The sequence below is a fragment of the Leptidea sinapis genome, chromosome 5 (assembly GCF_905404315.1).
Source record: "Leptidea sinapis chromosome 5, ilLepSina1.1, whole genome shotgun sequence".
Taxonomy (NCBI): domain Eukaryota; kingdom Metazoa; phylum Arthropoda; class Insecta; order Lepidoptera; family Pieridae; genus Leptidea; species Leptidea sinapis.
In genome coordinates this window covers 9,613,032-9,628,698 of record NC_066269.1, presented here as the reverse complement: position 1 = coordinate 9,628,698, position 15,667 = coordinate 9,613,032, and the positions used below count along the sequence as shown (strand labels likewise).

Here is a 15,667-nt window from a genome sequence, read left to right as displayed (position 1 = left end):
TTAACGGCTGAGTATAAAACTTGTAAATTATTAATAAATAAATAGGACTTGGAAACATTTCAGAAGATATTTCAATCTGATTGTGAAATAAAAGAAATGCCGATAATAATTGTTGTATCAGCTCTATAAATTTCCCCACTTTCTTCTGACTCAATAGGGCTATGTTCCGCACTATTCCCATAGCTCGCTCAATATTAAACATATAAATACGTTTACTTAAAAACATGATGCCATTACGTTCAACGCTATCTACGTTAATCACAGCAACATGACAAAAATTTATATTGTGAGTAATACAGATACTTACTATCTTTTTTTATCATAATAATATCGTATTATCAGTATTGTATATAATAATATATTTTTAAATAAAGGTAATAGAGACGGGGGCAATGGGTTTTTGTAAAGGGAAAATAACTTTATTTACTACGCTCATAAAATATAGTTTACGGGGCAAGAAATCTTTTAAAACGCGGCGGTGTAAATGATTTTCAGTTATTAACCGACTTCAAAAAGGAGGAGGTTGTCAATTCGATCGGTATTTTTTTTATGTATTGACACCGATTACTCGGAGATTTATGATCCGATTTACGTAATTCTTCTTCAGTTCGATGCGTAATAGATGCCATTTGGTTCCATAAATTTTATATAGTTTGGCTCAGTAGGTTTCATTTTATGAACATTTTTTATGAAAATTTTTGGCCACCTGGCTGATATAATCGTTTTTTGTGTATGCCTTGTTTAGGAGTTTTCATTCAGGTTGATGATATATTATTATTATTACCTGAGGCAAAAAACGGAAAAAATAAAAAATAAACTACGTTTTAAAAACCGAATTACTTTTATTCGACGCTTTATAAATTCTGCAACGCTCTCGTGGCAGATTTATTTTATGGTAGGGGACTTCCATAAAATAAATCTGACCATTTAATGGGATTTCGTTACTAACATCAGGGACTGTGGTTTTTCTGCCCTTTATTTTAAAAATAAATAAATTTTGATAGGTTCTCAATATAATATAAAAGGTACCTTATCTACTTTATGAACCCGTAAAATTTCCGTCAAACTCCGCCATTATGGAATCAACAAAGAGGTAGAGGTACTACGATAAACAAACGTATAAAAATTATATGTAATTAGAGGAAAGGTAAAAAACAATTCAATTCAACTATTTGAGTTAAATGATATTTAAATTACATTTTTAATGTGAAAACTTGTAAAGGCGCGGAAATGGGAAAAAACCATTACCGACACCTCTGTATCTGTAAATGTACATACATTGTGTATGTGTATGTACATACATTGTGAATGTAGTATTTCTTGAGATGGAAAATAACATTGTTCTTACTGACACTGTTACTGTTACCGTTACCAAAAACACTTCATGTAAAAGTATTTCCTGTGCAAAAAATTTTTCATGACGATTAAAAAAATACACACATATATGTTCAAATTTTAAATTGCCAGCACTGCCAGATTGCCACTGTTTTTTTTTTAAATTAAATTCTCATATTTTCACCTTTTTACAGATATTGCTGGCTCTGTGCGTTCACAATGCGTTCAGCGCTGAGCAGAAGAAACGTGAAGCAAAGCCTAGTATTCCGCACATAGTAGGGGGATATGGCGGAATTTCTACCTCACTTGGGACAATTTCACATTCTATTGGGGGAATATCTCCAGCCGTTGGTGTGATTTCGAATGGTATTGGTGGCGTTGGGGCAATTTCCTCTGGGATTGGGGTAGGGATTGGAGTTGGGGGATATGGCGGCGGCGTTGGGGCAATTTCATCATCTATACCAGTCCGACATACATACTCCGAGCATTATACAAGTGTAGGAGTTCCTGTGCCCCATCCGGTACCAGTTAGTGTACCTCGGCCGGTTCCGGTTCCTGTTCCCGTTGGTGTCCCGGTTGACCGTCCTCGCCCTGTGCCTGTGGATGTACCGCATCCAGTCCCACACGATGTCCCCCGTCCTGTAGCTGTACCAGTAGATAGACCATACCCCGTACCTGTTGCTCAACCTGTACCAGTCACAGTGACTCAAGGTGTAGGAATACCTGTACCTCAACCATACCCTGTTGGCGTACCAGCGCCAGTTCCCGTAAGAGTACCAGTAGCTGTACCCATTTCGGTACAAGCTGCCCCAGCATATATATCAGGAGGATTAGGAGTAGGTATCGCAGGGGCAATTGGTGGAATTACAGGGGCATATGGTGGAATTACAGGGGCATACGGTGGATATGGATATGGAGGGTATGGAGGTTACGCCGGAGGCTACGGATACGGATTATCACCCGCTGTCGGGGTTATTGGAAGAATTTCTCCCGCTGTTGGGGTAATTTCATCAAGTCTTGGTGGAATTTCTCATGGTGCTGGAATATATGCACCATCGATAGGTCATGCTGTACACCACTGACTCAATAGATACTAATTATTAAATTGGTTGAGGTTAATCTAGTCTTGTTAAAGTTTGATGTGTATTTTTTATGAAAATATAAACATATTATTACTAATATTGTACGCACTGAGTTTGTATGAATAATAAAGACATAAAACAATGAATATCATTTTGTTATTATAGTGTATTCTAGCTAATTTTAAAAAAAAAATACGTTTGGACATGGTGAAAATATTTTTATGATTTATATGGAGATAAGAGATTTGCTAGATCCATTATCTTTTCAAATTTGTATAGAGCAACGAATTAGCCGTGTCTTAGGCTATCCCTTCTAATATTATAAATGTGAATGTAAGTTTGTTTGTTACGCTTTCACGCCTAAACCACCGAACCGATTTTGATGAAATTTAGTACAGAGATAGACTAGAGCAAAGAAATATAAGGAGGGGTTAAAATAGGGGATGGCGGTGTGTATGGAAATTTATCATTATCGAAGATAAAACCATGAAACTTTGTATTTAGGCTAAAAGATAAGAAATAATTTATAAACATTTGTTCGAACATTTTTGAAACTTTTACCTACACTTTTATGCATTGGGATGAAATAGGAAATTAAAGTTCACATGGAAATGCTATTAAAAGGACTGTCCACAATGACAAGGGATATTCGCTGTACCATAGAAGTGCGCTGCCAGCAGCGGAAAGAGCAGTGTGTATGTGTATTATTTGAAAAGTATACTATAAAGTAATAACAAAATTGCCCAAAAATAACTATTCAACGCGGACGAAGTCGCGGATAAAAGCTGGTCTTTTATAAGTTTTGCCTCGTATGTACTAATTCTGTGATGGAAATTTTTCTACCTCAGAACTTATAAAAATCATTGGCTCGGGCAATAATCCATCGTCTCCCGGATCAGATATATCAGCGCTAATATTTTCGCTTCCACAAAACAGAACCCCTTACACCATCATCTACGAACATAGCTGATGAGATGAAAAGCTATACTAAGATTTATCATAAATTAAAGTTGAAAAGAGATTAGTCAAACAAAAGATTTAGGTATCGTGTATTGGACATAATGATAGTCTTATCAAATACTGATTAGCAAGTGATACGATATCAGTGGACATTTTGAGTCCAAACAGGACGTGAGTGTTTGCGTAAATTGTGTTGTTAACTGTAGAAAATATGAAATCAAGTAAGTTTAACTATTTTTACATGCTTTTCAAGCTAATAACTTCACCTGTATGTATGTTTGTTTGTAACCGACTCGTTTGGGCGCGATTTTGACCCGCTTTAAACGGACAGATTTTGTTCAAACTTCGTAGATTTATCGAGCACCGTTAAAAATATATTCATTTCATAAAATTATTCCATTTTTCAATTTGCAAAATAAGACATTTGTTAATTTATATAATTTTCATCTATCGTCTTAAAGGCAGGAATTGATGTTAATTTTAAATTTCAACCATTACCTAATAATAAAAAAAAATTCGAATACCAAAGATAATTTTTAATTTAACAAAACAAGTAATAGTTATAAAAAAGTAAAAAAACAAGCTTTTATAAATAAACCAAACGAAAAAGTAAGATATTTTTTCAATTCCCCTCCCCATTACAATGCAGTTCCGCTCAGGATTCTTGAAAAACCCAAACATTCTGAGCGGGCACCACAATTGCGCTCGTCACCTTGAGACATAATATTTTGTCTCATTTGCCCAGTAATTTCACTAGCTACGGCAGCCTTCAGACCAATACAGAATCACAATAATGCTTACACATAACTGCTTCACGGTAGAGATAGGCAACCTGTGCAAAGAAGCCACTGGTAAAAAACTATAACTATTTTTGTCTTACTTCTGGCTGCTTATTTTTAATTTAAATGAACTTCGTGGGTCATTTGTGTCGATATTATAAGCAATAAACGATAAACACAAAAATAATAAAGGACACTAGAAATTAGGAGAGAAGGAAATTCTGCTACGGTTGTTACCTTCTGAACATTCGACTGGGTGAACCGATTTTGATAATTCTTTTTTTATTTGAAAGCTGGTGCTTCCCGTGTGGTCCCATTATAATTTGGGTCACCAGATCTGACAATGGCGTCCATGAGAAAACCATAAAAGTCTTAAATTTGCTATACATACGTATAGCAAAGTGGATGATAAATTTACGAATAACTCAATATCGCGCCAACTGATTTCGATGATTCTTTTTTTATTGGAAAGGATATACTTCAAAGATAGTTGGGTGAGAGTTTGGTTAGGTTCTGATTACGGAATCCATGACAAAGTAACGGAACTCTTCAATTCATAGGAGCAAATTAACGATACTCGGCCTAATATTTTTTATGCTATCGTTATATATTTTACGTTAATTGCTGCATTGAAATATTAAGTATATCTACACATATTATAGACAAGTTGTTAGTTAGTGTACTTCAAATTCACTAAAAATCATAATATAAAATAAATTAACAAAAAAACAACCGACTTTAAAAATACCCTTCCAATGTGCACTAAAAAGTACAAAAATAATTGCGTATTTTTATACAATCTAATTAATAGATCTCATTCTAGATCCGATTATTGTAATTTTTGGAGTCGGTGTCATTTTAGTTACCATGAAACTATAGTTTCTATTTTAGGCCAATAATTTTAATGATAATGACGATGATACAAGAGTTATCAAAATTGTTAACGATGGTTCATAAAGGAATATTAATTTTATTTAAAATTTTCTAATAATTAATAAAATACAATTCATAACCCAATAACCCTAATACCCATCTAAAAAATGTCAAATGAGCCTAAATAAACGTCCACTTCTATTGGGACTCCCGGAGTGCAATCCATAATATTTTTTTTTAGTTTTCTAATACTTCTTCTTCGTCTTGTTTTTTAATTGACTAGCTGCTTATATTGTGTTATTACTGCTTATTTTATTTTAATTAATAACAATGACATGGAATTTCTTATTTAATATTATCTAAACGAATTTTTGTAAATTTAAAATTAAAATTTCATCATGTAACAAAGAAAAGTAATTTTAATACTAACGAGCCAGTAATATTACTAGTGTGTAATAGTGCAAATATTTCCACACCAGAACCTGCTGGAATGTGTAAGGTGACTTAATTTAATGTCAGACCTATTTTTACCCACATTTCAGCGAATAAACTTCTATTTATTTATTTAAGCGAGTTAGTAAGTAGAATTTTATTGTGAGGAGATGTTATATTATGTTTTTACAACAAGGTCCCAGAAAATGTTCAAAACAAATGTATTACGAATTTCGAAAGAATTGCTAAAAACGGTTGTGTGGTAAAGGTTACTATAACATAAATTACTTTCGTAATGATACCACTGATTGGGAACTGAGCAAACGCCCTCCAATTAAATTATATTTTTAATTGCCTGCCTAATATTAAATTGTTATCCATATTTTTTGATAAAAAAAAAGAAGCCCGCTAAGTTTCTTGCGCCCGTTCTTCTCATGTATGAGGCATACTTTTTCGAATGGGTGGTAGTTTTTGACATAAAAATATTAAAATTCGAATTTGAATACAGTTCCGCTCAATATTGTTGATTGAACCAAATTTCAGTACTTGGCCCTACACTTCGCCACCGGCTACCCGGCAACCGGGACAATAATACTTACACATTACTGATTGACGACACGACAGAAAAATTCGTCGGTGTGGCTTCCACCCAGGCGCCATCTTGCGGAAAAGAGCATAAATCAAAATATTTAAAATGTACTGAAATATTTTTCAGAATTTTCCAGTTCGTTGGAGATGATACCGAGACAGAAAAGTTTCGCTTGTCTTTCCTTGAAATTTGGCAGTATACTGTCTGGTCTGATCATTATTGTAAGTACTTGTTAGATTATTTTTTTAATTATAATAATATGACGGAGCATCGCTGGTCATATGGTCAGGATCCTCGTGGTTGTTCATTGTTGTGATCGTTTAATACGGCTCGCCTGCTCTCGCCCGCACTCGCACCGCACCCGATTTAAAACGAATACCGAATCATCTTCGTATTTGCTTCTTGGCTCGACGTTCTTGTTTACGATATATGTATTATACGAGTATATACTTTTATTCAAATAAAACAAATCTCATAACTAAATTTACATTTCTTTGATAACACTAAATTAAAACTATCATTACGGGGAACTTTACTAAGAATACTGGCAGCATTTCCAGTAGTGGGATAGCTAGGCTGATCCATTGATTGAAATAGTTGTCAGCACTTGGATATTCTCCGCGCCTCTTATATTAATATTTAAGACTAACTGAAACCGACATATTATTTCTGACGTTTGCCGTCTTCAGTCGAAGCAGCAGCCACAGCACCAACTGACGTAACTTGGACAAGAGAAGGAGCCAGAGTGTTGACGCGATATCCATTATTATAAATATAACATAGAACATATAAAGGTACATATTATTATAGAAAAGAAAAATCTTCGTCACAAGCATATATTAACATACTTCTGTTTAAATCTGTCTCACACACCGGCAAGTTCTTGAGTTTGCACGTGTGTGAAGCCTTTTAGGGTCTTTAAAAAAAGGGTGAAATCTATAGCTATTTAAAATGTTACAAATTGTTATATTTAATGTTAATTCCGCCAAGAATAATTTCACGAAATAACTACAATACGTGTTCCTCCTCTAAAACCTTATTACATATTTTGATATAAGTTTATTTCTGTCACAGAAATATCTAAATAACATATTTTAAAACAGGGTCAAATATTATAGATAGATACCATTAAGAAATTGTTGAAAATAGATTTTTTTTAAATGGAAAATTAATTTTCTACCATATTACTAAACATAGAAAGTACATACCGCTTGAATATCCTTTTCATAGAAATAATTTAAGACGAATTATTAACGCATTTTACGACGCTGCTGTCGACAGGTTTCAAGCGGGGTTATTTATTACTATGATTTACAAAATATTTGTAATTATTGAAAGTATAACTTTTTTTATACAGTATTCTAAGATGATTTATCTAGTATATATAATACATAGAGATAGTTATTTATCTCTATATCCCGCGCGTTGGAACAGGGACAGAACCTTGCCTTTTTATTGTCTGACGTCAGTACACAGTCTACTTTTCCCCTCTATGACGTCACTGAGATTGTCATCACCCCAATTCGCGTCTCAATAATTGTGTTTATGTTTCAGCTGTATTCAGTATTCGCACTGGCACAATGTTTCGTCGCATTCGGAATGCTACCGACGGAATTAGATCCAAACGACTGGAATATTATTTTCGCTTACTCAGTGGTATTCGTACTTACATTTACGCATGCCTTCACACTGTTCCTCACCGCTTTGATGCTCGCCGGAGTCATAAGAGTAAGTATGCTTATATTAACAGGCGGGGGCTGACTGCCGCTACCCGCCCGAAATTAAGCCATCCGCCGATAAACTTCGGCGAGTACTTCCGCTTCCAAATCCCACGGGCAATCCAATTCCTGCCAACGGGTACGCTGCCTCCGTCGACACCGTAACCACGTATGACTCTAACCACCAAAACCCGATGGAGGCGCCCGAGGCACGCCTTTTTTTGGGTGGTTAGAGCAGCCGCCCACACCCGTGCACCTTACAGTGCCATTGACTGAACAACCCCCGTGTACAGCAGTCTTGTAGCGACGCTGGGTCCGCCCAAATTGGACAGAAGTCGCCCAAGGACGGACGCAGCATCAACCAGTCTCAGTGTGAGCTCGTCGAAGAGCCACCTACCGTCAAGGATCAGGCCCAGATACTTTATGTGGACCTGAACCAGTACGAGGTTCGAGTTCACCTACATTGAAGCCCCGGCTGGCGGACCACGACGAGGCCCGTGACATAAAAGGGCCTCAGTCTTATCCAAAGCCATCGGTACGCCCAACGCCTCGATGTGCCCAACCACCTGAGAGACGCCTCTGGTAGCCAGACACAACGCCACATGAAAATTTTTCCCCCGTGCCGTGACTAAGGTGTCAAGTATCTAATCTGATCCAGCCCCAGGGGGAAGTCACCTCGAAGGACCCAGTCATACCCCATGTTCCTTAGGAGTGGTCCAAGAACAGACCCCCGTGACACACTGCACCACATTGGCCAACGTCTTAGGAATCCATCTCGGTCCTTGCACATGATGATTCTGCGCACGCGTTTTTAGTTGCACCGCACGACATGGACGACCCCAGGGATCACGATCGAGACCCTCCAGCATCTCTTTTCTCTTGTATTCTTTGTCGCGACTAATGACCAGCTGAAAGCCGGACCTCTTCCCCCTCATCACGGTGATGCCGCCGGCTGCGGGTGTAGGACATCCGAGCAGGAATGTAGGCCACACGGAGATCCAACAACTCCTGGGACCACCAGAAAACCTTCATCCTTGGAAGCCGATAACCTTGAACGCGGGGCATGGCTGCATCCCAAATCTGCGTAATCGTATCGCGAAGGCAGCCTGCTCCCATGTCTACCCCCTCGCGAGAAGGGCAAGGAGACAGCCAAGAATAAAGTATGGCTGCCTCTTCCAACCTTAAAGGCGCTAACATCAACCTTATAGGCGCTTACGTCAACCCAAAAGGCGCTTACATCAACTCAAAGGGCGCTTACATTATACGTGCGTACATCAACCTAAAAGGCTTAAATTAATCTTAGAGGCCGCAATGCTCTTGTAATTCCTCTGGTGGTGTAACAAGGTATAGTCAGCGTTTATCACAATCCATCTGGTGACCCATACGCTCGTTTGCATATTCCATAAAAAGTATATAATATTTGCTTAGTAAAGAGTTTGTTGTGCCCTTTAAGGATTCTCATACAGATTTTGTTATTTCATTGTTACAGAAACTTCACTGCGTGTGCTAGACCTTGACGTGTCCGCTTTTTTTCTAATTTAATAGTTTAAAAAATATTTCTTTAACGTCACTATTAATTGAAAATATACCTAAATAAATTACATTTAAAGCCCAAATTTCTCTAATAATTACATTGCCGTTTTTCACTGAATGACGGCAAGTACATTTTTTGAACCATTGTTGCGCCATTTCATCTCGTAATCCATCGTTGTCTGTCTGTCAAAACACAGAACTAAAAAATAAATAAATACTAATAAACCAGTGGTTTTTTTACTTTATTAAAGGACAGCTACACTATTTGTTTATCAATGCTGAATTGAAAAAAAAATGATTTATGACTACAAATTCATATTTATTAAATTCATCAACAGCCGTCATCTCTGCCGTTAGGCATCACAAAACAACCAAAGTCCTGTATGACCCCAACACGACCTTGACACCATCGCATTGCGCCTGCTACCTCAGATTTAAAAGAATTTGTAAGAAGAAAGGCTGCAGGGAATTGAACAACTAAGAAAACGTTGTAGAGAAACTTAAAAATATTCCAAACAATAACTAATCTGTAACTGCTAATTCTAAATAAGTTATTTGCTTATTCGAATATTTTTATGTGGTGAGGAGCTCCCTAAATATTGTGCATATAATATTAAGCTGTATATTTTAATTTCAGGATAAGCTCAAGCTAATTCGACCCTGGATAGTGTGGACTTCCATCCAAGTCTCCGTGTCTGTAATCATGTTCATATTCTGGAGCACGATGAGCGTCATCAACCACACCAATGACAGCTCGCTGATGCTGTTCATAATTGAATTCTTATCACTGAGTGAGTTTTATTTTACTACAAGAAATTTTTATTTTGGTAACAAGTAAAGTGCCTTATTTATACATATTGTGGTAAAAGATTTCCTGGAGTTCACTACTACAAAAAGCCTGGTACAAATCTTGAGCGGTATAATTGAAGTATATATGTAGTCAAAAATAAAAAACAACACAACAGACAGATACCTACATTTGTTTTGATCATTTTCTAGGATCTTGTAAGTGTAAAAGAATACACATTGCCCCACAAAAGACTTGAATAACTAGACTTAAGTAGTAGTCATGAAGTGATCCGTCACATTTTCAGATTTTATTAAAAAAGACACATAAAAATGATTCACGATTGTCAGAAAACTCTATAGCATTCAATTTTTAGTAACCATGCATGATATAATATTTTAAGTAAAAATATAAATAATACTTTATTAGTAACCATATTATATGTTATCTGATGTGATGCTACTCTGTTCCAGTGGTACGGTTTTATATGCTGATGATTGTGGCCAGTTTCTATAAGCAGCTGGAGGAGGGATTCGAAGAGACTGAGAGGTTGAGGGGGGCAAACAAGTTAGCACAACAAAAACTGCTAAAATTATCGTTATAAAATAAAAAAGCATAAAGGGCATTTACTTTTTCAAAATTGTTTCCTTAAGAAATCTTTTTGATGTCATTTCTAATATACTAGATACTACTACCGCTTCGGAAACAAAGAGCGCTCTGAGAGAGAAATAGCGGCGCAAGAAACTCTCCCAGCATCAAATATTTTACCCTAGATAGATCAAAATAATTCAACACAATATTGTACACCTTAAAAAGGTCTACAAAAAAGTCCGCATGGTATCTCTTAGGGCTAACCCAAAATGACCATTTTTATCTTTTACTTTTAACGAGAAATAATGTCTTATTTACGAAGCGATTTTAATCATACAGCATTAATCCTTATCCAAATAAGAACAATAAATACATCGTGCATTTAATATAGATCAATATGGCCATATACAGCATTTAAATTAAATGAATATTTGCAGATTTAAAATGCATGTTATTACATAAATAATGGTATCACTCGGAAGTAGGTATATTGTTTATATACGGCTGTTTTCAATAACCTATCTATCCTTAGTTTAACTTACTAGAGGTAGACAAATCTATCCTATTACGCTTACTCACGTTTCTATAACCTATCGACATAAAGCATTGGACTATAACGATATTAGACTATGGATAACTACGGATAGATAAGATCTTGTCAATAAACGGTGAGGGCAATGTATCCGTAACTAGAGATATATTATTGAAAACGGCCATAAATTTTTACTGTTAACTTTTGACAGATCCACGTCTGTCCGGACAGCTAGGTATAAAATAAAACAAAGCCATTGTACAATTATAAACTTTTATTTGGTATAACGTTTTCTTAAAATATAGTAATCAAATATTTACAAAATATATTATTCTGCTAGTGTTAAGCAACATACTTATAAAATATATTACCATAATGCTTAAATTAAGGATTGGTCTCCGCAGCGCTCCAACTAGATACCGCACTACCTGAGATCAATAGCTTTTTTATTACGGCAACTGTATTAGAACACAGGTATTAATTAGATAGATGCTTTATTGTGATCCCAGTGTATTTTATATTTCTTGTAATATTATTTTTACAAAGTTATATAACGCAAAGTTATATTATTTTAGTTTCAATTATTAGCAAAGATTACTTGAACGTGTGGCACGTCAACGTCACACATTGTTCGAGGCTGGCTCGAGTAGGTACCAAACCCCCCCCCCCCCCCCCATACGCGTAGTATTAGTTGCCGGACTTTGCGATTTGCCTGCGGTATCTTGTTGGAGTGCAGCGGAGACCAATCCTTAATCTGAGGCATAATCACTATATTATTTCCGAGTTTGTATAAGCCCCTATAAAAATATATATATATATTCATTTAGATAAGTACTCGAAACGCTTACAAGTCAATAAATCACATTGGTACTAATAATAATAATTGTTGATCCCACAGAAATATATTCGTAATCTTCACGAATCAATGCCTAATAATTACAAATACCTTCATCACTAATAAAACTAATGAATATTTGAATTAAAATTTAGCTTGGTACGTAATTTTACTGAAAAATTAGAAGAATTTTTAAAATAATTTATATTATGTATCCCTAATTAAAAAAAATATACGAATTTATGAAAATTTACATACATGACATACATAGACCTCTTGGCAACTTTAAGTACCTGTCATCCTCTTTACTTGATTATCACATGCTTAAGACAGGCCTTTTTTTCTATGTATTCCCTTAAAATATCATTTAACATAGCCTTATTTAAGGCTGGGGACCGAGCCAACGGCCTTGATGAATCGAGCGGAGCTAGGTTACCTCTCTCGTACAAGATCGCCATAGTTTGAATTCAGAATTAAAAGCATTTTTAATTAATTACATACATCATAGAATTTCCTTTACAAAAATAGTTATATTAAATAGTATTGTTAAGCAGTTTATAATAATTCATACAATTTTTATCCAGATTGAATTAGCATGGCTCCAACTGTAAGAGTTAGGGGTATTTTGGTGATTTTTTTCGCAATGACTATAAAATATAGAAATGTAAAGAAAAAATGAATTTTCTTCTTACATTCTGTACACAGAGAAATGGTTTCAATTATGTCTTATTTCTCGGGATAGCAGCCTTACGCTTAAGACTTCTATCTCTAAAATGCCAATGATGTCTGAGATCTATGCTCAAGTAAAATTTTTATAGTTAGAAATAATTTTGATTTGACCATAACTTAGATGACATTAAAAAACTCTTTGAATTGTTTCATTATCATCAGCCGGAATACGTCCACTGCTGGACAATGGCAATCTGCACGAAGATAGGTCCTGCGCTGCCCTCATCCAACGTATTCGAGCGATCTTGACCAGATCGTCGGTCCATCTTGTGGGGGGCCTACCAAACTGCGTCTTCCAGTACCAATTAAATTGTTTAAATATCTAAAATACACTTCGTATGTAGAGGTGTAGTTACGTCATTCAAACATAATTTGCATATTATTAATACATACAATCTGAAAGTAGTAATATTTTATAAGATCAACACATTATGCATCAGTCTCCTTACCTTAGTATCCAAATAATATCAAAACACAAATGGTAACAAAGAGTTTTGACTAAATACATACATAATTTCTTCTGACAGCAATTCAATTTGGAAAATATTAAACAATTTGTTGTTTCTTAAATTGATAACTCTCACTTCTGGGATTCATTACAAAAATTTAATTTGAAAACAATATTTATGGACGATGTGGGACTCGAACTTGCGTCAACTCGCGTTCCGTGCGAGCGCTCTTCCTCTGAGCCAACCATTCGAGTGACGTATCGTTAAAGGTGAGTTAGATTTGAAATAGTCACGTCTTAAGTCAAGTTCCTAGTATGAAAGTACTGGGGTTGAACAGGTTATCAACTGTCAAAGTCTATCAACTGTCAACAGTCAAAGCATACAAGATTTATGAACGATACGTGACTCAAAAACTTGGCTCCATCCCGTATCGTTTATCATATAATCTAAATCTTCCATATGAATATGATCTATCTGTTAGAACCACCTTAGATACGCAACGGCTCGTGTTTAAATATAAGCAATAACTAAAGATTATTGAACACTAAACATCAGAAAGACATAGATTTATAATAGAACTTTTTTAAAACAGGTGTTGAACACGTGTTTAACTTTTCTGTTATAACACAGTAAGCGTTTATTTAGTAACGTAGCGTTTCTATGGTCATCATCATCACCTTTTTTCATAGTGATGATTATACTGCACCATTCTCTCTTGAGTACTTCACTGTGCCATCTCTCTCCATCTTAACTATTGAACTCCATATCAGAATCACCAAGTAGATTTGAACCACTGCAAAAAATATTCACAACATTGAAAATTATAATATTTTTTATTTCTATGAGGCTATGACCTTAGATAATTGATAATATATATACGTCTAGATAGAGCCTCTTGCTGTTAGGCAACGCATGAATACAGGCCGGGTTTATTAATTTAGTGTACATAACAGCTACGGCTTACACTCGCTATACGTCAGTCAATTGTGTTAGTGTAGTTAGTGTGCGTGCGTTGCTAAAAATAGAGACAATATTTCGCCCATATTTTTTCGTTATGTTCACAGCTGTCATAGTCATGGATGTTTTTGCTTATTTATTTAATTTGTACATCTTTATTTATTTCTACTTTGTGATTTTATTTACATTTTGTTCGGAAAAAGAAATGAGAGATTTTAAAAAGATAACTCCTTAGTTGTAAAGTACCTTCCAAGTTATAGGATTATTTAGACACAGCTTACTTAAGCATGGCTAACACCGTCTTAGTACACTCGGAACGAGTGCACTCCTACGTGTTAAATAGTATAGGAATAGTAATCCAAGCGCACTCTGCCACGTATTTTTATATACGGATTGCATCCGAGGTGTCGAGTGCACTGGGGCCTAGAGTACTCGGACAGTGAAAACCGCTTTACGATAAATCGATCCTCAAGATTTGACTTGGTTTCTTTTTGCACTTATGTAAAGTTATGGAATTAATTTAATTAAAAAAAGGATTGTGTGGTTTTATGAAAAATGAAACTTTTTTTCGCATTAGAGACATTTCAATCGCTTTATCAATCTTAATTTTATACTATAAAACATATATAAAACAAATAAAATAGCGTGGAGCACACGGTCAGCTGCTGCGAACTATAGGCGCCGCCCGACCGTCACGCGACATGCAACACACAGACGAAAAAGTTTGAGACGATGTAATAAAAGTTTTACTTTAAAAATACATTTTAAACGATTGAAATTCGACACACTCTTACACATATTTTCTTGCCCCAAACTAGGCATAGTCTGTGTTAGGGGTAGACGACGATATATAACGTCATGTCCGGTGATGAAAATCAATAAATCATCGGACCCCTTGACCCCAAGATACATTAGGTAGAAGATGTAGATAAACCCTACATCTGTATACAACGACAATCAAGTTTTTTTCATTGAAAAATTTATTACTTAGGATTTTTACAAAACCCCAAAAATTCTGGGCGGTACTACAACTGCGCTCGTCACCTTGAGACATAAGATGCTAGGTTTCATTTGCCCAGTAATTTCACTAGCTACGGCGCCCTTTAGACCGAAACACAGTAATGCTTACACATTACTGCTTCACGGCAGAAATTTCGCGCCGTTGTGGCACCCATAATCTAGCCGGCATCCTGTGCAAAGGAGCCTCCCACTGGTAAAGCGGTCAGCTGATCTCAACTTGATCGATCCAAGCTTGGTCGTCAATAATTTTAGACTTTATTTGTTGAATGCGGTGAAAGGTGTCAAGGTGGTACCGGAGAACAGTATAGATAATGTGAGTGTTTACTTTCCAAGTAAAACTTTTTATTTCATGGTTCTTTAGACCATTACATCAATTTTCAATCCGCGCAAAGCATGCAATCTGTTTTCACGTCATTTACAGGTGTTCGTATTTCAATCGAATTACATTTCACCCAATTTAGAAAGC

General features: G+C 35.7%; 3 protein-coding genes across 3 annotated transcripts in view; 2 read left to right on the top strand and 1 right to left on the bottom strand.

The window, feature by feature from the left end:
• Positions 1 to 259: 259 nt before the first annotated feature.
• Positions 260 to 2,504, top strand: LOC126964428 (elastin-like). Its single transcript, XM_050807529.1, has 2 exons — positions 260 to 286; positions 1,530 to 2,504. The coding sequence occupies exons 1-2, from the start codon at positions 269 to 271 to the stop codon at positions 2,415 to 2,417; spliced, it is 906 nt and encodes a 301-aa protein (XP_050663486.1). The 5' UTR covers positions 260 to 268; the 3' UTR covers positions 2,418 to 2,504.
• A 1,022-nt stretch (positions 2,505 to 3,526) lies between these two features.
• LOC126964437 (uncharacterized) lies at positions 3,527 to 11,482 on the top strand. The gene is made up of 5 exons (XM_050807540.1): positions 3,527 to 3,598; positions 6,177 to 6,271; positions 7,605 to 7,778; positions 9,939 to 10,092; positions 10,562 to 11,482. Exons 1-5 carry the CDS (start codon positions 3,589 to 3,591, stop codon positions 10,690 to 10,692), a joined length of 564 nt encoding a protein of 187 aa, XP_050663497.1. The 5' UTR covers positions 3,527 to 3,588; the 3' UTR covers positions 10,693 to 11,482.
• LOC126964440 (uncharacterized) overlaps positions 11,468 to 15,667 on the bottom strand; it is a 45,871-nt gene continuing 41,671 nt past the window's right edge. Inside the window, exon 5 of the mRNA XM_050807545.1 lies at positions 11,468 to 14,017. Within this exon, the coding sequence (XP_050663502.1) occupies positions 13,920 to 14,017 (98 nt within the window). The 3' untranslated portion in view covers positions 11,468 to 13,919. The remainder of the gene's footprint in view (positions 14,018 to 15,667) is intronic.

Excerpts from the sequence above, each read along its gene's own strand:
- LOC126964437 (XM_050807540.1), top strand. Across the intron at positions 7,779-9,938 it reads TGCTCGCCGGAGTCATAAGA|GATAAGCTCAAGCTAATTCG; the intron begins GTAAGTATGCTT and ends TTTTAATTTCAG. Across the intron at positions 10,093-10,561 it reads AATTGAATTCTTATCACTGA|TGGTACGGTTTTATATGCTG; the intron begins GTGAGTTTTATT and ends ACTCTGTTCCAG.